Here is a 23,830-nt window from a genome sequence, read left to right as displayed (position 1 = left end):
GTATAATAAAAACTATCAGCACTATAATAGATTGACATCATTATGATGACCACAGCTATATTAACTGCTGTGTTAAGTTGCTCGACTGTTTCATATTATTATGTCTGCAAGCTCAGTATGCTTAGCTTGCATGCCTGTCACCTGGAGTTTGCCACTAAGATTCCGACTTTCAGGCCAGACGGTGCTGACATACACACCTTTAATCCTAGCACTCAGGAGGCAGAGGCAGGTGAATCTCTGAGTTTGAGGCCAGCTTGCTCTACAAAGTGAGTTCCAGGATAGCCAGGACTACACAGAGAAACCCCATCTTGAAACAAACAAACAAGCAAGCAAAAGATTCTGCCTGTTTACTGCATATTTAATCCATCTGTCCGTTCTTATATGGACCCATCTCTCAGGTCATAGTATTCAAAGCTTTTATGTTTGAAGAGATTTTAGATGATTATTTGGTGTTTGCTTTACTTCAGTTTTATTTTTTTCTTTATATAGTGACAGATAACTTTTAGGAATGGACTATAACTTGTCCACAATGTTCTGAAAACATCTGAATTTCAGACGTAATAATACTGTTTGTTTTCCTATTTCTAGCTCTAAAAGATGAGTCGTGGATATTCAGAAAACAATAATTTCCTTACTAATAATAACCAAATGGTATTGGATATGATCCTTTATCCATTGATTGGAATCCCTCAGACCATCAACTGGGAAACTGTGGCAAGGCTTGTGCCTGGATTAACACCCAAAGAAGTGAGTAACAACCCCTGGATCCCTCCTAAAATACAGATGGCAACAGCAGCACAGTGAAGCAGACCCTCCCGCCACCCCCGCCATGAGATTGAAAGAAACATCTAAGTGAAAAAATTATATCTATTTTATTTTGTGTGTGAGTGTTTTGATTTCACTGATTTCTGTGCACCACATTCATATAATGCTCAAGTAGACCAGAAGACGGCATTATATCCTCTGGAACATTAATATAATCCTAACACTCAGGAGTTTGAGGTCAACCTGGTCTACAGAGCAAATTCTGGGACAGCCAGAGCTACACAGTCTCAGTAAATTTACTGTCTCAGTAAGTAAGTAAATAAATAAATATGTTTTTATAAATAAACAAACAAATAATATAAGAACACAGGCTGGCCTTGAACTCAGATCTTCTCGTCTCTGCCTCCCCAGTGCTGGGATTAAAGGCATGCACCACTATCATTCTGTTGTGATCAACATATAATTTGTTTAATTCTATTTTATGTGCATTAGTGTGAGGGTGTCAGACTGCCCTAGAAATGGAGTTACAGACAATGGTGAGTTGCCATGTGGGTGCCGGGAACTGAACCTGGATCCTATGGAAGAGCAGCCAGTGCTTTTAACCACTAAGCCATCTTTCCAGCCCCGGATTTTTGTGGGTTTTTTATATGAAATTTACAACATAACTCAGGGTGAAATATCTTCTGCTTTAACCTCCAAAATGTTGGGATTATAGGAGTGCTACACTATACCTGAAGCTCACTATGTAGTCCAGACTGGCCTGGAACTCATAAAGATCCTCCTGCCTCAGCCTCTGAAGTACTGGGATTACAGTATCCAATAATTCCACTGATGGTTTCATTTTTACTTATTTACTCTAAGTGTTGAGATGTCTTGTTCTGTTTTATTTCTTCAGTTTAGGACTTCTAATTCGTCTTAATGTCACTGAATTAAAAATCATGGTAAAACATTCCATCTACATTTACAGTCCAGACACAGACAAAAACCAGCAAAATGTATTTGTGTAAAAAATGGTTTTGTGCATGAGATAAAACAGAAAGAATTCAAATATGAACTTAAAACGTAACAAGAAAGGCCATCTCTATCGTTTATCTCCTTAGAAAGTGTATATGAGGGCTGGAGAGATGGCTCAGCGGTTAGGAGCACTGGCTGCCCTTCCAGAGGTCCTGAGTTCAATTCCCAGCTACCACATGGTGGCTCACAACCATCTGTAATAGCATCCAATGCCCTCTGGTGTGTCTGAAGACAGTGACAGTGTACTTACATACATAAAATAAATAAATAAATAAATCTTTAAAAAGAAAAAAAAGAAAGTGTATATTAATATCAAGTCAAACCTAGCAGGGTAGATCTGTGTTAGCATGTTACCTAGATGGACTCCAAGTAGGCCACAGGACCACTGTGAAATGTCCTCAGGAGGCTCTGCCATCTAATGGGTGACAGTGAAAACATTTGTTTCAAATGGAAGAGGGTAGACAAGGACAGAACGGGGGCTCAGGAGCAGAGGGAGAGTCAGATTTATTTCTTTGTAACCTGTCACTCCTGCCTTCTAGGAAAACTCTGGCCTCGCCTGTGACCTGTGATGCTGCCTTCACCATTAGGCATGGTCTAGTCCGAGATAGCTTTATTTCCATCAGTTTTGCTTCCTTGTGTGGTGGCCTCGTTGGCAGTTTTGGCAGCTTCATAGGTAGAGTGCTTCCCTAGTCTGTCTGAGGCCCTGGATCAGTCGTCAGTACAACAACAGCCTGAAATATGCAGTAGAAGAAAAGAAAATAGAGTGTTACAAGCCAGATCCTCCTGGGTTTGCTTTCCATTGGAAGTTGGAATTAGATTTAATTAGGGCTAAGGGCATTGCTTAGCTAGTACTAGTGGGTTCCGTTCCTAGTCCGAGGTTAGGAAGAATTCTATGGCTGAACCACTCAGAACATACCTAGTCTCATTTGAGCTCCAAAGCTAAGCAAGATCAGACCTGGTTAATACTTAGATGATGACAGAATTAGGTATTATTCCTGATGGAAACATAATACAAAAATAAAAGCCAAGTATTTTACTTACTAATATTATCAACTGATAACAACAGATGCATACCAAAGGGAAATATGACTGATAAAGATAATCTTTACTCTTCTTCCAAGAGCATATGTACATGATTCCTTTGAGTTAAGTATTTTTTACTTCGTTCATTTAAATATTTTATGTCTGGGATGTTTTGTCTGTGTTTGTGTGCACCATGTACCTGGTGCCCTTGGAAGCCCTGGAACTGAATTAACAGATGATTGTGAGCTGCTATGTGGGTTACGGGAATTGAACCTGGGTTTTTTAAAAGAGAACCCAGTGATCTTAACCATTTAGTTATCTCTCTAGCCCAAGTTAACACATTTTAAAAACAACTTCTACTCTGACTTTTAAAGGAGAAAAAAGTTACAGAATTTTATATATTAAAATATAAATTTTGTTCCTGTTTTCCCAACAAAAACTATAGAAGAGTCTCTTTAGGTACTGGAGAGCTCGTTCATGGCTCAGTTACAACACTCACACAGAGGCTCTGCCCACCTGCAATCCCACCGCCAGGGCCGCAGCCCCTTCCTTCTCCTGGCTTCTGTGGGCATCAGGCATTTACTTGTTTACTACATACATGCAGGCAAAACACTTGCAGATTTTAAGTAAAATAAATCTAAAATAATTTAAAAATGAAGTATGTTAAAATAGAAGTAAAAAATGTCTTTTCCGTTATTTTTACTTTGCCTTATATAGTTATATAACCTTAATGATATTGAAGTTGATTATTCAGAACTATGAATAAATACATCTTCTCTACTATTAGTTAGGACACTTAACAATGTATCATTAAATTTTATTGACTGGAGAGTGTGCACTTCCCCCAGCCTTGAGTAGCTACCTTACAAGTTGGTCTCCTGCTGACCTATGTGGAATCTTCTGGAACCTGCAATTTCCTACAGGAGCAGACTGCCTGCTGAGCTTGCTTTGCAACATAATCCAGCTGAAACAAAGGATGGGTCTGTGGGCTCTCCCTATACAAACACAGTGCTGAATACTAGACTTTGAGCCTTGACTAGAAACCCCTGTCTTGGCTTCATCCTTCTCTCCCTGCTCCTCCCCTTTGTCCTTTTTCATGTCCTGCCCCCCTTTCAGGTACCCAGTTCATCCATGGCTGCTACACAGCTGCGGAAGATTATCATTCATGGTTACTTAATGGTTGCTCATGTAATATTATTCAATAATAGCACGTATTAAGATAATAAGCTTGTATAAGATCATTATGTGCTTTTTACATTTTTTGATTAGCACAGGAAGTACCAATGTTGCACTTTTTTATACAAAATGGTTTTGTTTGATTGGTTGTTTGGTTGTTGTTGTTTTGTTTTTATCTAACCTGCGTTTTTGCCATTTACTGTGATCTCAGTGTGTGAAACGGTTTGACGAGCTGAAGAGCTGCGGAAGTTCACCTGTTGACAACCAGTACAACCCTGTAATGGCTGCTGGAGAGGGTCCTGTCGAAACCTTAGCCACTTACATCAGATCTTCACTTCTGGACACACAAGGAGATTTTCAAGAGACTCCTGTTGATCAAGATACGGTTTCTAAAGCAGGTAAGATTATAAGATAAAATGTAGTACTTGTCCTTGTAAAAATTCTACATTTTGTAAGTTCTAGTCAACCTTCCTTTCTTTATTTAGAGGCTAATTCAAACACTTGTGTAAAAAAAATCTGTCAGTATTTTATCTTTGTGAATGTTACAAATTCCCATTGTCTTTGTTGTTTTTAAAAAACCTTAACTTTAAGTATATAGCTTAAGTGATATTTCCATAACTAAATTTAAACCACACCAACATCATTTACTTCAGTTTGTCATCCTAGTTTTTCACGTATATTTTCACGTATGTTTATTTGCTGTAATTTTGTTTTTTGGGAAAGGGTATCATGTATCCCAGGCTGAACTTGAACTCACTACATAGTTGACAATGGCCTTGAACTTCTGAGTTTCCTGCCTCCTATCTCCCAAGTACTGAGAGGTGCTTGTATCACCACACCCAGATTACGCAGTGCTGGGGATAACCTCACTCATGCTAGATACATCTTTTACTACTGAACTATATTCCTAGTCTTCATTTATTTTAAATGAATTTAACATAGATGTTTTATAGAAATTTATATTTCGTTTTGTTCATTGTTCATTTGTATTTTTCCACCTAAAAGAGTAGTAGACTTTTTCTTCTCCTAGAACTAAATCAGAGTCAATTTGTAAGTTCAGCTGTACTCAGACCTATTTTTTACTTTTATGTGTATGTGTATGACAAAGTTCCATGTAGCCCAGGCTGACCTCAAACCTGTTATGTAGCTGAGGATAATCTTGAGTGCTAGGATAAAAACATGTACCACCATAGTTACTTTAAATTTTTATTTTGTTTTGGTTGGCTGTTGTTTGTTTTGAGATAGGATCTCTCTATGTAGCCTTAGCTGTCCCCAAACTTACAATGTACATCAAGCTGGTCTAGAACTCACTGAGATCCACCTACCACTGCTGCCCAGCTGCTGGGATTATAAGAATATACTGCCAGGCCAGACTACTTCAAAACCAAACCAAACCAGTGGAGAACCCTGCTCATCTCTAACATCATCTTTCTCTTACAGCCAGTCTTATGCACTTAACAGAAATGCAAGTGACACAGTGGCGAGGTTGAAGAGGTGTTTGCTGGAATTACGTTTGGAAGCCGCAGGCTTTAGAAGTCCACAGAATGAGTCATTTTCAGTTCAGCAGCTGTCAGAATATTGAAATAGACATTTACTGCGGGAAGAAGAGGCTGTACTGTGCTTTTGAACCCTCGACTTAGTTTGGAATACTACATCACAATCTTTTGAAAATGTTCACTATAACATTAGCAGTTTATGATTCGTTTTCTATGTTTCTTCTGTTTCCCTTTAAAATATTAACATTAAAGCAAGAGGTGCCACCTGACAGATACCACCTTTACTGCCTTGGAAACTATATTTACCATGTTACATGCCATAAGTCAGACCCATTCTTGGCTAGAAATGCTAACCCACCCACCCCCTTTTTTGTATGTGTCTGTTTCTGTATTTAAGGAAGACATAGTATAGCCACCACAAGGAATTGCTCTTCAGAAAGTGAAAACTGTACTGCTCGTAATGCTGGAGAAGAGACTGGAGAATCTGAAGGGTAGGAGGCTAGTTGTTTGTTGGATGAGATTTAATACTGATATTACCTCTAACTGTGCAAATACACGGTTAATGCTAATGTATGTCAGTTACCATACTTTAGGGTATACGTTACACAGTTGTTGAAACACTGGAGTCAGAATCATCTATGCGTGAACAACAAAAATAATACCTAACACATTACTTGCTTGGGTTATTTATATATTTTGGGTTTTTTTTTAATAAAAATTAATTGGCATATTTTAAAAAATTAGAAATAACATCTAGTAACAACATTGGAAAGTAAATTTCAATGCTCAAAGAAAAATCTTGTAAGTAATTAGTTCTTGAAGTTTATTAATGAGATTAAATGTTTATTTTAGAACTATTTTAATATAATTGCTATACAAATACTTAAAAATCTGAATATATTTCAGTATTCTTCAGCTTTCGATATTTTGAATTGTTTTGTATATTTCTTATAGGGCAAGTTGCATGCACTATAAATGATTACTTGTTTTGACACAGTACACCATATAACTATCAGCTAATGAATATACAAAACATTTTTCTCATCTCTAAAACAGCCTTCCTGTACCCCTAGTTGTGGTAGATTTATAATAACAGCTTTATTAATATAAAGTTCACATATGGCAAAACTCATCTACCAAGCTACTTTTCTTCCTCCCTACCCCCTCACCACCCTTTCTTCCTGGGGCGGAGGCTTGAGCCTAGGTACTGCACAGCTAGGGAAGCACTCAGCACTGAGTGGTGCCTGCAGCCCTTTAGCATTCATCCTGAGTCAGAGTCTAAGCAGGTTCCCAGGCCAGCCTCGAGCAAGCCATTGTGAGATATGCCCCATAGTGAATGTGGTGGTCAGGGGTAGTGGTCAGAATCAGTTTTCTCCCACACTAGGGGGTCCCAGGGGCTTGACAGAGGCGTCCTTTGCACTGCACCGTCTTGTTGGCCTGGGTATGATTAGAATACTTTTTCTCATATCCCAATTGTAGGTAAAACACTGATTTTGTATTTGGAATTTGTAAAATTGAAATAAGCACAGAATAATTGACATTTGTAGTACTTATTTCTTCCTATTTCCTTTTTATAAACATGAAGACAGCGTATCAGGTTCTTGTTTTTTGTTTGTTTTTATTTATGTGTGTGACTGTGCACATGTGAAAGCCAGAAGACAAGCTTGGTTGTCATGCCTAATTTGCCTGGTGGGTTTTTTTGTTTTTGTTTTGTTTTTTTGTTTTTTGAGACAGGTTTTCTCTGGCCTGAAACTTTCCAGAAGTTGTCTAGGCTGGCTGTGGCCAGGTCCTGATCGCCCCAGCTGTGGAGTTACGAAGTGTGCCATGGCATTGTGCTTTTACAGTGAGCCCTAGGAACTGAGTTCCGTGGACTTTCCCAACTGAGCTGTACCCCAGCCTCTACTTCTCCCTCTTTTAGCTGACTTTTGCATTTTGACACAGGGTGTCACTGTGCCCCAGACTGGCCTGGTACTCACTGTGCAGTTCAGACTGGCTTCCAGCTCATGGCAGTCTGTCTGTCACTTCAGACTCCCACACCGAGGGTCGTGCATGTGAGTTGCCATGCCCAGAAAAATGTATCACTTTTAAAGAAGGTAAACTCAAGGAGTATCTAATTTTTGAAGCAAACCTCCAGATGTGTTATCTAAACTTACTAAATCTGTACTCATTAATATACATTTTGTGAATGCCTTGACCCAAACTTTGCTGATGCTAAAAGTGGCTAAGTGATACTGATTTTTAATTTGATTTAAATTTGAATCATTTTAGATATCATTTTCTTTTTCAAAGGTGTAAAGATGTTAGTCATTACACAAGAATCAAAGTCTATTATTTACCCACTCTATGGGAATTAAAACTTGAACAATAAAATTTAAGCTGTCTAAACAATTAGTCCATTAGTAACAATATTTTTTAATTTCTTTATTAAGTAAGTAGATAGCTTGCTAAAATTAACCACAATCTGAGGTATAATCAGATAGACAAGAAAGGAGAAATCCTGAATGTCAAACCCTGTTAAATAGACTTCTGTGGCCCAAGTCTTCAAATCCCTTTGTGGTCTAACCTGTACTAAATATCAGTGTTCTTGCCTCTTGTCAGGTTCTAACAGCCTCATTTCTGTGTAACATTCTCTCATGAAGGCCAAACATGGTGATCCATGTGTGTGATGAAGCCAAGAGCCTGAAGGAAGACTTTATTTGCCCACGAGATCTTTTGATATCAGAGATGAAGTATTTCGCTGAATATCTATCTATGGATGCCCAGCGCTGGGAGGAGGTGGACATTTCAGTTCATTGTGATGTTCACATTTTCAACTGGTTGATAAAATATGTTAAAAGGAACACTAAGGAGAGTAAAGATTGTGAGATTCCCACTTTAGGTAAAAAATAATAATTTGTTGCTTATTTTGTGGTGAACTTTGTGTGTCATCTGGTGGCTGCTTCAGGTCCAAGCTAAGACGCAGGAGTTTATTTAATATTAGTATTTATGCTCATATTACAGAAACTGATGTTTTGTACATCCTAGAAAGGATTCTAGAGACGCTTAAAAAGGCCTACCAGGTTAATGAAATTTACACAAGGTCTGTTTGGAATGTGAAAAGGCGATGGTGTGCAAGGTTGTTGAGCTTTGTAGCCCAGATCAAAGCTGGGCTGCGCAAGGTATTCTCATTTTCTCCATACCATGCAATCAGAGTTAAAAAAGGAAAGGGAAAAAAATGTAGGTTCACTTGTTCTTAATGAAACAGTAAAAATGACTTTCTTAACTCTCAGCCCTTGGGTATTCATCCTTTTTGGCCTCTGGTGGTGGTCCTCAGACTTGATGCATGCCAGTACATGGCTGTTGTGAGGGAAATCATTTGTACAGTTATGAGCCAAACCCGCTGACACTGAAAAGTAGAAAAACATGTTCACTTGAAAAAACAACTTTCATAAATGATGATTATTTATCATAGGTGCTTGATACTTTTTATATAAATAGACTAGTCATGTAAAGGAAAATAGTTGATAGTATGTGTTATTAGTGACAAAGAGCCAAATTCTCAAGTGAATTCTCAAGGTTTGGAAAATTTACCTGCTGCTCCACACACAGAACCTTTTCTGTTGAAATACTGTTAGTCTTATTAACAACACACTGACTCTCAAATACCTCTTTACAGGGAAGTGTCTGGATATTCAGAACATGCGTAACTCAGTGAGCCAGCCTTTTCCAGATGAGAATTGTGCAATGTCTAAAAAAGAAATTGTGTAAAGGGTTACCGGCTCCCTCACAGTGAGAGCTGAGCCAAGTAGAAGCTGATTGGTAGGATCCAGATCCTGTCACTCAGCCTCCAAGAAGATACTGTTCATCACGTTTTAACTTAACAACACACAAATCGAATGCAGAAGAAGCTGATATGAAGCCAGACATAGCGGTTCATGCTTATAATTCCAGCACATGGGATCCTGGGACAAGAGTATTGCCGTGAGGTCAAGGCCAGCCTGGGCTATAGAGTGTCTGTCTCAGAAAGGAAAAAGAAACAGATATGAGAATTCTGTAGTCAGTTGACTTAGACATTGAAGAAATTCACAGAAAGTCATTCAGTGTCACTCACTGTGTCTTTTTCATTTTGAAGATATTTTTCACAAAAATATGTTTACAAGTATTAGGATTATTGTATTTTAAAATTAACTTCTAAAAATTTCTCTCCTTACATAATTTTTAGTATGATAGATACTGATACATAAGCAAGCTGTTCAGGAGTCTCCGTTTTTAAGATTGTAAAGAAATCCTGAAACTAAAATTTGAGAAACAGTGTTCTTAATGATAAGAAGATAGCTGTTAAGGGACATGTATATATGAAAATGTCACAATAAAACCCATTATTTAACATGCTAAAATATTAATTGAAAAAAAGAATAATAAGTAATCTTTCAATGAGCATAGATTTATATAAGAAATAATACAATCTATGTACTAGACAATATCAGAATATTTTCAAACACATAATAGAGGTTGGGAGTATGGCTTAGTGGTAGAGTATTCACCTAGCATTCATGAGGACTTAGGTTCAATTCTTAGCACTGCAAGCAAACAAAAAACTCTTATTAATATGCTTACAGTATTGAAAAGATTCATAAAATTTTATATTATAATGACAAAACTAGTGGGAAAGATTTCTAGATAAAAATGTTTTAAATAAAAATTCTAATTCTAAGATTAAGTCAGTTTTTCAGCCAAGCTGGAGAGATGACTCTGTGATTAAGAGCATTGTCTGCTCTTCCAGGGGCCATAGTTTGGATTCCCAATATGGAGGCTCACCACCATCTATAACTCCAGTTTTAGGAGATCCTGTGCCCTTTTCAGTACTCCTCAGCTGCCGCATGTACACAGTCAGACATATATATATATATATATATATATATATATATATATATATATATATGCAAAATACACACATACAAAAAATAAATGTTTTTAAACATTTTTAAGTTGTCTTAAAAAAATCAAGCCAAAGACCAGATTTCAGATCATCTAGTCATGAATATGTGTGTGTATATATATTCATATATGTGTGTATACACATACCTCTTTTCTGGTAGATAGTAGCCTGTTGTGAAAAAAGTAAGATTACACACACACACTCACACACACACACACACACACATGCACATACATGCACACACACACATACACACATACCAAAATTTGTTTACCGCAGCATATTCATGTATATATAGTAAAAGTCAAATGAAATAGTTACTGCTATAAATATATTTTTTCCAGAAGCAGTCTTTATCTTAACCAAGAAAGGTATGCAGATGCTTACTTAAATCCCCTATAATTAAGCCACTGGTTCTTAATTGAAGAGTGTACCCTTAAGAACTATTTCCCAAGAAGCTTTCCTACCAGCTTAAGAACCTTTAAGTAGAACTGTTACTTGGGAAGTGTTGGAATGACTTACCCATTGTTCTGCTACAAAGGGTTTAGAATGACTATCAGGAAATGGCTGGGTTTTTCTCCTCTTAAATCTATTTCACAGAGATGATAGACTTACCTTCTTCCCTTATCTGTGTGCCTGGAGACCCACGTAGTGTGGCAGCAGCATGTAACTTCAGCCTTTTGTCAGTACATTTTTTATTACATTTCAGGGTCTTTTACATTTAAGTATTTGCCAGCACTGAATGTCTTTTTGAAATAACTTTCCTAATTAATGCTATCACTGTTCATTGTTTAACTTTTCTCACTGCAACCTTTGCATGTCATTATCTTCAGCTAGAGTCTTTGTACTTAACGTGAACCTAACTGAAGAAGTTTGCTGAGTCTCTCTATACCATATGATTTAACACTAAATCTTCTCTCTTTTGTAACCAAGCTAACTGATATAAACAAGGAATATCAATTTTTATTAAAGTACCATACTCTTTTAAGATGAAAAGGGAAGACTGGGTTAACTATCAAAAGGAAATTTCATGCTCTTTCTTTTTATTAGAGCCAGGAAATGTCATTTCAATCCTTATTTCTTCAGAGTTCTTGAAGATGGATTCATTAGTAAGTATTCATTTTAAACATCTAAGCCCCTTTATTGACATAATGCTTTCTCCCCTTTAAATGTATAGAAAGCAAAATAGTTGTTAGTTCAAGAGTATAATTTGTAACAATACTTTGTTCTGGAGAGAAGGGATTAAGATTACTGGGTATCATTTTGTATGTTATGTCTATAATTGGAGCAACCATTTGTATAATTTGAGACTAAACAATAAATTTTATTCCAAGATTTTTGTTCTTTCACTAACAAAAGAAGAATTAATTGTAATATATTGTTTTACTATTTAAATCATTTTTAGGCTTTTTGTTATTGTTATTTGTTTGGTTTTGGTTTTGCTTTTTGTTTTTGTTTTTGTTTTTTTTGAGACAGTTTTTTGTGTGTATGTGTGCAGCCCTGGCTGTCCTGGAACTCACTTTGTAGACCAGACTGGACTCCACCTTAGAGATCTGCTTGTCTCTGCCTCCCAAGTGCTGGGATTAAAGCCACGTGCCACCACTGCCCAGCTTTTAGGCATGTTTTATTCTGTGTCTTTCATGTATAGTTCAGTAAACAAAAAACAAATATCCAGCTACCTAACAGTATAGTTTTGTGTTTACATCATAGCTCATATCTATTGATTAAGAATGGCTGATCAAATATAAAACTATAATATATACACATATATTTCAAACTATAATATTAAATATTTATTTTTTATTTAATAAATATCTGGGTTAGCATGGGATGCATGGTCAAACTTGATGTCACAAAACCAAAACTAAAAAATCTTTAGAATTCAAATAATTTCATATGCTTTCATGGTTAATATTTTCTAGTTATCTTTTAAATAAATGCTTGGGCGTTGTTCCTTATAAAACTGTCTAGAGCTGAACACTACTGTGTTGGCAGATGAGCTTATTGGCTTGTTTGCAGTGTACTGGGTACTGCATTCCTGGTATTCCTCAGGGAGCTGCTTATATTGGCTTCAAGCAAGGAGTACAGGGAAAATCCAGAGTCCTTAAACTTTGAGATTGGAAGCCTAAACCCTTAAAGATTACTTTTATGCCATCAGCAAAGTATTTTGAAAAATACGAGACTAACCTCTCTACTCTTACACTAAATAACTCTGCCTCAGGTTAGAAAAGAAGGAAGGGAGAGATCAGGTAGACCAGATGGAGAAAATACTTAAATGGCTGAAATGTTAACTCTCTTACCTAGGAGAATGAGACTTAATAGCTAGGTTTAACCTATAAGAAGCCATTTGAGGGGCTGGAGAGACAGCCCAATAGTTAAGAGCACTGACTGCTCTTACAAGGACCTGAGTTCAAGTCACAGCACTCACAACTGTATAATTACAAGATATCCTTACAGATAAAGCTGCAGGCAAAATACAAATGTATATAAAATAAAAATAAAACAATAGAAGTCATTTGAATGTGAGCTGTAGTATACAGATTAAGATTTATACCTGCTGCAGTCATTCAAAATACATTATTGTTTTAAGTCAAAGGAATTAGAAATAATTTAGCTATGTGTGTTTTTAAATTTTACCTATTTAATAGTATACATCAACAAAATTGGCAAAACCCAGTTACTGGCTATGTATATATGGGTTAGACTTTTCATTAATTTTGTTTGAAAGGTATTACTCTGACAGTATCATTTGTGTTACTATTTTCAAAATAAATTTTTTATTTTGTGTTTTCAGGTTGAACAATGTATTCAGTATTGCCATAAAAATATGAATGCCATAGTAGCTGCTCCGTGCAACATGAACTGTATCAACGCAAATCTTCTTACACGCATAGCTGACCTGTTCACACACAACGAAATTGATGACTTAAAAGACAAAAAAGATAAGTTTAGGAGGTAATTTTTTAAACTTTAATTTTATTGTATTATATTAAGTATATTTCTACTTAATTTTAGTGAAATCTCTATTTTAAAGTCTATAAACAGTATATTTCTATTTTACTTTTAAATAAAAAGCCAAAAGCTTATGGTAAATCTTAATGATTAAAAATTTTTTATCACATTTGATTTTAGTGTGAAGTGTGTGGATGTGCGCGCGCGCGCACGCACACGCACACACACACATGCACGTGTGCATACCCACACACCAGAGCACATGCGGAGGTCAGGGGGTCACTTACCAGAAACAGTTTTCTCCTTACACAATGTGGATTCCTAGGGTCAAATTCAGGTGATCAGGGTTGGTGGCCGTTACCTTTGTCTGCAGAATCATTTTGGTAGCAATTTTGTGTAATGAACATATGAACATATGGTAGTAGTGAACTGTGTTAAGATTAAGGCATCATTTTAAGGGGGCAAAGTGGTATGATATGAGACCTGTGATAGCCATGTCTTGCAGGGGCCATTGAGGTCAGAGCAAGGAGAATGAATATACCTTATTCTAGGTTTAGACAGAGCAGAGTTGGTTTTATTTGTTTGTTTTGTTTTGAGATCTGTTTTTAAGAGATTTAGGTTGCTGTGTAGAAAAAATGAGGCATAGGTAGGAGAAGCAAGGAGATGTGTCAAGAGGCAAAGGCTGGTGGAAACTGATGGATTTGGAGGAGGCACAGAGGAGGAGTCAGGCCCCCTGGGTGTGGAAGGTGTCCAGATGTTTGCTCTGAATGGTTTCTTAGAAAAATAGAGAGATCGGTACTTTGTTAGGGTAAATAAGCTCAAGAGAGGAGGTTTTTAAAGATGGTACTAGATGTTTTTAATGTGCTAATCTGGATGATCCATTAAAAGAAAGAGAAATTGATAAAGAAGAGGATTATCCAAGAATTCAGCCCTTAAGGGAATGATATATAATGAAATTACCTAAGAACATACTTAAAAATGGGGATGGAATTCAAAATTCATATGTGCCCTTTAAGACCAACAAAAGTTCTACAAAGGGAAACCATGACAGGAAGGACATGTGGAGGAGACTTGAAGCTCAGATATATTATGCTTAACAGGAGATACCATTTAATTCTTGATACTCTACCTGGTATTGTTTAAAAACACAATGTAAACCTTAATAGCTTATAATTATTAGCCATATTTTATTATTTTTATTTGATTTTAGTTTGATATACTGTTAGAATAGGTAGGTGCACCTGGCACTGTGTAGCCGCCCCCCCCCACACACACACACAAGGACAGGAGGAAGAGAGGGAAGAAGAAAGGGGGACCACTAACTTTGAGATACTAAATATAGACATTTAATCTATCGGTCATTTGTTTTTCATAGTAAACTGTTTTGTAAGAAGATTGAAAGACTGTTTGACCCTGAATACCTAAATCCAGATTCTGGAAACAGCGCAGCAACACTCTATCGGTAACAAGCTCTTCTTGCCATGCTCTATAATAGTTACATTACATGCGTGCTACATTAAATTCTTTTCTTGGGTGTTTTTTAGCATTTCCTTTTTGTTATAGATGCTGTTTGTGTAAGAAACTTTTGACCAGAGAAACAGAAAGAAGAATTCCTTGCATCCCTGGAAAAATCAATGTGGATCGACATGGAAATATTATCTACATCCACATAAGGTGCGGTAAAGATTAAATACAGTTTTTGTGTGTGAATTTCAAGAATACTTATCAAGCTGGGCAGTAGTAGTGCCCGCCTTTAATCCCAGCACTTGGGAGTAGAGGCAGGCTGATTTCTGAGTTCAAGGCCAATCTCATCTACAGAGTAAGCTCCAGGACAGCCAGGGCTACACAGAGAAACCCTGTCCCGAAAATAAACAAACAAACAAAAGAGTATTTATAAAAATATAACTTAATTTTCTGGTTTATAGAGACAAAAATCTTGTTTGCTATATAGTCTAAACTAACATTGAACTTAATGTCTTCCTACCTCCAAGTGTCAGAATTATGTGCAGGCACCACCATACACATCCTGTATAGCTAATTACTTCTATAGCAATAGGACAGCCCCTGAGCATAATTCTAACTTTGACATAGAAAAATGTGCTTTCCAAACAAAGTTATTGTAAACGCTACATTGTATTTACTAGGTGAGTTTCATAATGTCCTAAAACTTCTAAGTGCTACAAATTATTATATATTAGTCTTAAAATATTCTGGTCAGTACCATTAAAGTGATTTATCACTAACATTTTTATTATCTATTTAAGTATTCCATTGAATTTTATAAGAGAACTAAATTTATTTTGTTTATTCTTGGTAACTGGAACGTTAAAGTTGGAGTTTATAATCTATCTTCATCTATTTGTTATACTTTATCAGTACATAATACATGTGCTTATATTCTCAGAAGAACAGAAACTTTGAAAATGCACAGCTTCTTTGACAACATCCTATTGTTAGGAATTTTTACAAAGAGGTATTATTGAGTCAATGAAGGTGTTTAACAAGATCATTCATTACTAAGTATAGTAATATATGAACTAGCTGCCCTCTTTCCAAGAAATTTAAATGACTGAACAAGCTAAAATATAGCCATATAGCTATACAAAAGATAGAAAATTAGTTCTTTTTTAAAACGACTCGTGTACATGAGTGTGGGTGCCCTCAAAGACCAAAAACATCAAATCCCTGGAGCTGGCGTAACGTGGGTACCAGGGACTAAACTTGGGTCCTCTCCGAGAACAGTTCATACTCTGAACTGCTGAGCTGTACTTAGTGAACTTGAAGGCTCAGCATCTGCTCCAGCCTCCACCCCTCTTGTGTTCACACTCCTCTTCCCTTCCCATGGCAGAGTCCGACTCTTGATGTTCACAGGCAGGGCAGCCATGTTGCTCTGCAGCCCAACACAATCGAGTCTCAGGCAGTCGGGAGAGCCAGGCCTGCTGCTTCTGTCTAGATGGTTGCAGACCAGACTGGGGATGATACTCTAGGCCTCCTAGCAGCCAGCTACACTCTGCTTTGTCTGCATGACTTGCAATGCCACCATTTCTTTACAACTTTCTTTCTGGAATCATTGGGATTTAAGTATCTCCGCCCAGCTCCCAACGTGTTGTCCTGGACTCGCAGAGTGGCGGAGCTCTGAAGATGTCCTCTCAGTATTCTGGATGTGGAAGCAAGATGATCACAGAAAATCAAAGTCATACTTGGCTACATAGTGTTCAGGACCAGCCTGGGATATATTTTTGTAGAAAGCATTTAAAGAACATATTCACTAAAATATTAACTATTGCTTCTACATGATTCTTTTTCTGTATTAAAAATGTATAAATGGACTGCAAAGATGTCTCAGTGCATACAGTGCTTGCTATACAAGCATGAAGACCTGAGTGTGTATTCCCAGCACCCACATAAAAAGCTGATTGTGGCAGCATGTGCTTGTAACACTAAGGCTGGTGGGTGAAGGAACTCTGAAGCGTGATGGTAAGCCAGTGAGCTCCGGGTTCAATGGTGCTCCCTTTCCCAAACAGATAGAGAGTCATAGAGAAAGACCCCTGATGATGTCCTCTGGCCTTGATTCACATGCACATAGCCAGGTGCTCCCACATGTACAAATATCCATATATCACACATACAAAATAGCTTTCAGAATCCAGAACCCACTTGTATGCACGCACATAACCACAGAAGTGCATACATCCAGTACACACACATAGACATGTACACATATAACTTTAGCAAGTGTGGCTTACACATGTAATTCAAGAACTTGAGAAATGAACACAGAAGGATCAGTTCAGTTCATTGTCAGCTATAACACAAATACAGTTTTTTACAGAAAAGAATCTTCCAGCATTATATTTGAAACATTAAAATAGAAATATGGACAGGGGGTGGGGGGACTGGAGAAATGGCTCCGAAATTAAGAGCACTGGCTGCTTTTCTAGAGTACTGGGGTTTAATCGTCAGCACTCTCATGGCAGCGCACAACTGTCTGGAACTCATGTTCTAGGGAATATGACACTCTCACACAGAAAGAGATGCAGTTGGACACCAATGTACAAAAAAAGGAAAATAAATCATTTTTAAAAGATAAACTTAAAAAAGATTAAAAAACAAATACAAGACAACCCTTAATTTGACGTATTAATACCATAGTCAATTTTAAAATGTTTCATATTTCTCTTAATAAGTAATTTCAGAACTTTCACTATTTATAGGCACATGGTATATATATATATGTCGAGACTTTATTTGCCTTTTGAAAATTGAAAATTACCTCAATTTTGACAGCAATAACTGTTACTAGTAGTAAGTGAAAAAAGTAAATTGGCGTTAACTTCAACATCTATTTTTGGTGTTCTACTTATTCTTCTACAAGGCAACAGTTGATACAAACATTTCAGAAACTGTCTTTTAGTCAGTTAAGAGCTCTGACTGCTCTTCCAGAGGACCCAGGTTCAATTCCTAGTCCACACATGGCAGCTCCCGACCCTGTTAACTCCGGTTCTACAACACCTGATGCCTTCTTCTGGCTTCCCTGGGCACTGCACAGACCTGGTGCTCAGACATACATGCAGATAAAATCCTCATGCATAAAATAAAAAGTAAAGGAAGCAATATGTTTTAAATAAATAGATTGTTTTTAAAGCCAGGCATGGTGTCTCAATGCCTATAATCCCAGGAAAGGGATTGCAGGAAGGCTACTGCTGGTTCAAGGCTAATGTGAGCTGTGAGTGCAACCCTGTCTTAACCTGTAAAAATGAGGACAGATGTGCCTGTGTAGTTTGTGATAACATATTTACACATCATTATTTACTGAACTATACCCCAAAATAACAAAAGTTTAAAGTTTCGAATGGAGTCTTAGGAAGAAGCTGGATGTGGTAGTCTGCTCCTGTGACTCCAGCATTCCAGAGGCTCAGCTCTTGGGTCTTAGTTTTTGAGGGCCCACTGAGCTATGTAGCAAGTTCCAGGCCAGTCCAGGCTGTCTAGTAAGAAACTGACATGCAGCCGGGTGGTGATGGCGGCAATGGCGCGTGCCTGTAATCCCAGCACTCTGGGAGGCAGAGGCAGGTGGATTTCTGAGTTTGAGGCCAGCCTGGTCTACAGAGTGAGTTCCAGGACAGCCAGGGCTACACAGAGAAACTCTGTCTTGAAAAAACCAAATCCAAAAAACAAAAAACAAAAAGAAAAAACAACAACAAAAAAAGACCATACATACATAGCTATAGATAGATAATCTGACTCAGACAAATACTCCAGTTATATATGACCATGGCAAATACGGTTTATATCTTTGCTCAGTGTTAAAATGTATTCAGTGAAGACCAACAGTATTAAAGAAATACAGTATTTAATAATACTATATTGCTCAAGTACTAGAAAACACTGTTTAAAAAGAATGTATTAAGCCATCACATAATTGAAGTATTTAGAAGCACTAATAATAATACACCTGCAACATGTACAGCTAAAGTAAAGGTCTCAGAGTTCCTGAGATGACTTGTCAGGCAAAGGGGCCTGTCACTAAGCCTAGTTACCTGGATTTAACACCTGCAGCTCCCACAGTGTAAAAACTGGCCTTTTCCAAGATCATGAAATAATGGCTCTGAGAGTGAATTACTATGAACAATTGCCTAGGCCAAAAGCTTTGGCTCATTTCTGCTGTCTCATAACTCAGTTTCCCATTTGTTCTATTTTATGAATACTTCTCCTCAGTTTTAAGCTACCATCTTCCTCAGAATTCGGGGCACTCACACATTTCAATCCCAGAAATTCTGTCTCTGCACCAGAACTCCCACCTCCTACTTTCTGCCTAAGCTAATAAGCCAACAGCATTTTATTGACAGATGATGCACAAGAGAGTCAATGGTGAAAGAGCAAACTGATTCCCACAAATTGTCCTGTGGCCTATGTATGTGCTTCTGTGTGTGTGTGTGTGTGTGTGTGCATGCGTGCATCATCTATCTCACACACACACACAGTGTGACACATGCACTCATGCAAACACATTCATATACAATAAAGAGTTTTTAAAAGTAAAGTGAAATGATGTAAAGTTCGTGTTTAACAAACATCTAATGATTCTTAACTACTGGCCAGTTCAAACTACTTAATAATATTTCATTTCAACAAAATAAGAATATATTCAACCTTTTCATATTTTCTTTTGATGCCCACAAAGTTAATGTCCAAATGAGATTGAACCTGTTTTTCTGTGTAGTCTATACCACACATATCACTTAAAAATATTCTTGGAAATGAACCACAAATGCCAAAACATTTGGTTAAAACAGATTGTATTTCTCACTTGTAATATTTGAGGCTTTTTTTCTAGAGATAAAACCTGGGATGTACATGAATATTTGAATAGTCTTTTTGAAGAATTGAAATCTTGGAGAGATGTTTATTGGCGTTTGTGGGGCACAATCAACTGGCTGACCTGTTCAAGGTGTTACCAGGTGAGGTTTTAAAGAAATTAGCGGTGAGACTGGTACTATATTGTTTGTATCTGCCTTTATTTCTTTTGCCATTTTTCCCTTTCTTCTTATGCTTATTGCTGAAACAAGTATTTTCAGGAAGACAACAGAGTCTTTGCTATCTAATCCATTTTTTCAAGGTATGTATGTATGTGTATCTGTATATATCCACATATGTATACATGTGTGTATGGTATATGCGTGTGTGTGTGTGTGTGTGTGTGTGTGTGTGTGTGTGTATCTTTATTGCTCTTATTTCCAGCCAAACTATTTCTCAGTTGGGCCATAAATTCCCTTAGAAATTCAGGATCACCTTTGGACCTTCTGTTGTTTTGATTTTCGAAACAAGCTGTCCTATGCTGGCCTTGAGTTATGACCCTCTGTGTCAGTGTCCCTAGTGCTGCTATTACACATGTGTATCACCACATCTAGCTGCTTAGTGACAATTGCATTTCCTAAAATACTTTGTTCTCTCCCTGACTCCCATACTAGCATGGGCTCTAAAGTCGGATCCCAGGCTATACACTGACCTGTAGTCTCAGCCTTGTTCATGGTTTTAATAATTTGAATTTTTAGCAAAAGCACAAGTATGTTAGTTCTTGAAAGACTTATTACTTTTTACAGATTCACAGTCATTCCTAATTAATCTTACATAAATCCAAAGTTTTCTTCATAAAACTCATATGAACACCCTCCCTTTAGATTTTTTACTCCCTTGATTTTCAATAGAGAGAAGGAAGAACAGTTTATCAAAACCATCAGAGTTTAGAATGCCAGACTGTGTGCAAATCCTTTTTTAACACCGGATTTATTGAAGTACATCGTGAGTTGATGCATGCAGTGTGTTACTACCATGAGAGCATAGGACATTGTATTGGTCGCCTGTGATTTTTAAACCAGCTCTTTCTCAGTGGTTGACAGTCACTGTTAAATCTGTCTGCCTGTAGTTTCTCCCTTTCCAGAAAGTCATACAGATAGAGTCATAAGTATTAACTGCTTGAGTGGAGAGTCTTTCATTCAATAGAATAAATGTGAAATTTAAACATGTTGCATGAATCTCCTTGTTTCCTTTTATTTGTGAAGTAGCCTTCTGTTGTATGTGTTACACAGCATGTTGAGCAGTTCACCAGCTGACAGACGTTTGTAGTGATTCTAGTTTGGAGCCATTGTGAAGTCATTGCTATAAATATTTCCATACAGGTTTTCACATAAGCACGGGCTCTTAGACCTCTTGAGTGAGCGCCTATAATTAGAAAGCAGGGTAATTCCCTCAGTCCCCGCTCTGTGGCGGTCCTGGCTCCCCTCGCCCTCCTCAGCTGCCTGTGTGAGCATTGCAGTCTTCCCATGTCTTGTTAATATGCTTTGATATTTGCCTTTGTTGTTAAACTAATTGTTAATTTTGGTTTTCCGTTAAGGTTTTTATGAACTTACATGAGTATTTAAAACCTATCGCATAACCATACCATGACAAGCTATTATCTTTAATGACTGTTAGGCCACAGTTTTTAATTATACTGATTCTAAATATTTACCATCACAAAAGTCAAGGAATAACCAAGTGAAATGAAATTATTTTATATTTCACCAGAATTCTTAAAAATATTGGTCAGTTTTAATTTAGATGCTTATATTAAAATCAGTTTTTCTCATCTGGGTTTTTAGTAAAGCAGGCTTGGTTTTGTTCTCTGGAAGCTTTTTGGGGTGTAAGTCCATGCCATAGATTATTATATAGTTCATTCATTTTAGTGAATTCCCACGGTTGGTACCACTTACAGCACACCATCCAGTTTTAGCATTTCCCTGTCACCTCAGAAAGAGCCTCATTTGCATGCGCCCCCCTCAGTGTTCCTGTGTGCATGCGCCCCCCTCAGTGTTCCTGTGTGCATGCGCCCCCACTCACTCAGTGTTCCTGTGTGCATGCACCCCCACTCACTCAGTGTTCCCGTGTGCATGCGCCCCCACTCACTCAGTGTTCCCGTGTGCATGCGCCCCCCTCAGTGTTCCTGTGTGCATGCGCCCCCACTCACTCAGTGTTCCCGTGTGCATGCGCCCCCACTCACTCAGTGTTCCCGTGTGCATGCGCCCCCACTCACTCAGTGTTCCCGTGTGCATGCGCCCCCACTCACTCAGTGTTCCCGTGTGCATGCGCCCCCACTCACTCAGTGTTCCCGTGTGCATGCGCCCCCACTCACTCAGTGTTCCCGTGTGCATGCGCCCCCACTCACTCAGTGTTCCCGTGTGCATGCGCCCCCACTCACTCAGTGTTCCCGTGTGCATGCACCCCCACTCACTCAGTGTTCCCGTGTGCATGCACCCCCACTCACCCAGTGTTCCCGTGTGCATGCGCCCCCACTCACTCAGTGTTCCCGTGTGCATGTGCCCCCCTCAGTGTTCCCGTTTTCATGCGCCCCCACTCACTCAGTGTTCCCGTGTGCATGCGCCCCCCTCAGTGTTCCCGTGTGCATGCGCCCCCACTCACTCAGTGTTCCCGTGTGCGTGCACCCCCACTCACTCAGTGTTCCCATGTGTATGCGCCCCCACTCACTCAGTGTTCCCGTGTGTATGTGCCTCCACTCACTCAGTATTCCCGTCTCAGACCCTGGCCAGTGCTCACTACTTGGAGCCTCTGCAGAAGAGCTGTTTCTGTGCATTTCTTAGAATGAAATATGCAATACACACTCTTCAGAAAAGTATTTTGAGATGTATTTCATTGTGCAGATAACTGTTAATTTTCATATATTTCTTTTACACAGGCTTTCCTCTGTATTGAATTCTCACATTGTCAGTATCACTCAGAAGTGGTAGTTTACTCTAGCACAGTAAATTCACTAAACACTGTGGGCACTGGAACTTACCCCTGCTGTAACCAGAAGGTTCTTCGATTTGATCCTACTCAGCTCACAAAGGTAAGTTGTTTGTTTGTTTTAACCTTTGACTCTTTGTAAGTTCCATGTGTCTATACAATGTATGTTGGCCATACCCAGGCACCACTATCCCCCTTCAGCTCCTCCTAGTACCCAACATCTCCTCACACCTTCATGGTTTTTATTGTTAATAATAACCCTCCAAACCTAGTTATTTCTGCCAGAAAAGCCAAAGGTAACTTTTGATATTCTCTTTTATAGTTCAGCAGCCCCTAACACTTTTATGTAAAATCTTTTTCCTTTTAAGTATAACTACATCCACCTAGGAAATGACAGAGGGCACACACAGAAGTAAAGAGAGACAGAGAAATCTTTCTCCACCACTTCCTACTTGGTTAACAGTTTTCAGTTTTCTTTCTTACTTTTTTTATCACTCTAATAATTTCACAGATGTGTAAATGCACTCATCCCTCCGCACTCTCTTACCTTCTCCTGTCTCTCCTGTCTCCCACCCTTCCTGCCAGGAAGTTCCCATCACACTTTCATGTCTTTCTGTGTTGTAGTGGGTTTTGTTTGTGACACACTAGATACTACCAGGCTCACTCACACAGACTTTGTTTTGAAACTATATACTGGAGCATGGATAGCTCACGGGTGTCTACATCACTACAGATGATTTCCTCTCCTCCAGAATCTCTCAACTGCCATTAGCTCCTCCTCTGTGTCAGGTCAGGCCCCCTTAGTCCCTTCCCCTCTATGACTGAATATTTACAAGTTTAGTTTTGTGCCAGCCCTATCAGGACCACTGCAGTTGTGAGCTTGTGAGTACCACGGTGTCAGACCCACAAGACAGGAGTTCATGGTCTTCCCTCAGTATCATCCAGCTCTTAAATTCTTTCTGTCTCCTCTTCCTTGATGCTCCCTGAACCTTAGAAGAGAGTATATGGTTTTATCTCTAGAGGTAGTTGGACCTAGGGGAGTGGAGCCTAAAAATGAGGCAGACAAGTCTCATAAAATAGCCAAGTTCATTTACATCATCAGACAATTTATACTGTCAAAATTAAAAAGTCTGCCTGAATAAAGTTGTCATGATTTCACGTTGTACATGATCACAGGGCCAGGGTTCACAGGGCAAAAACGAGGCAT

At 38.2% G+C, this 23,830-nt stretch overlaps 1 protein-coding gene across 3 annotated transcripts in view; it reads left to right on the top strand.

Annotated features, from left to right (window-relative positions):
• Window positions 1–23,830, top strand: part of Sanbr (SANT and BTB domain regulator of CSR) — a 52,341-nt gene that overhangs the window by 4,136 nt on the left and 24,375 nt on the right. For 2 of the 3 annotated variants that reach the window (XM_052198621.1, XM_052198622.1), the window contains exons 3-12: window positions 589–747; window positions 4,190–4,376; window positions 5,872–5,965; window positions 8,114–8,352; window positions 11,443–11,501; window positions 13,187–13,347; window positions 14,720–14,806; window positions 14,908–15,018; window positions 19,679–19,802; window positions 22,574–22,726. In XM_052198621.1, coding sequence (XP_052054581.1) covers window positions 598–747; window positions 4,190–4,376; window positions 5,872–5,965; window positions 8,114–8,352; window positions 11,443–11,501; window positions 13,187–13,347; window positions 14,720–14,806; window positions 14,908–15,018; window positions 19,679–19,802; window positions 22,574–22,726 — 1,365 coding nt within the window. In that variant the 5' untranslated portion in view covers window positions 589–597. Of the gene's footprint in view, window positions 1–588; window positions 748–4,189; window positions 4,377–5,871; window positions 5,966–8,113; window positions 8,353–11,442; window positions 11,502–13,186; window positions 13,348–14,719; window positions 14,807–14,907; window positions 15,019–19,678; window positions 19,803–22,573; window positions 22,727–23,830 lie in introns of those variants that run through there. The other variant, XM_052198623.1, reaches the window with a different exon arrangement.

The sequence above is a fragment of the Apodemus sylvaticus genome, chromosome 11, assembly GCF_947179515.1.
Source record: "Apodemus sylvaticus chromosome 11, mApoSyl1.1, whole genome shotgun sequence".
Classification (NCBI taxonomy): Eukaryota; Metazoa; Chordata; class Mammalia; order Rodentia; family Muridae; genus Apodemus; species Apodemus sylvaticus.
Note: the sequence above shows the minus strand (reverse complement) of the source record. Positions and strands in the feature narration are given on the sequence as shown.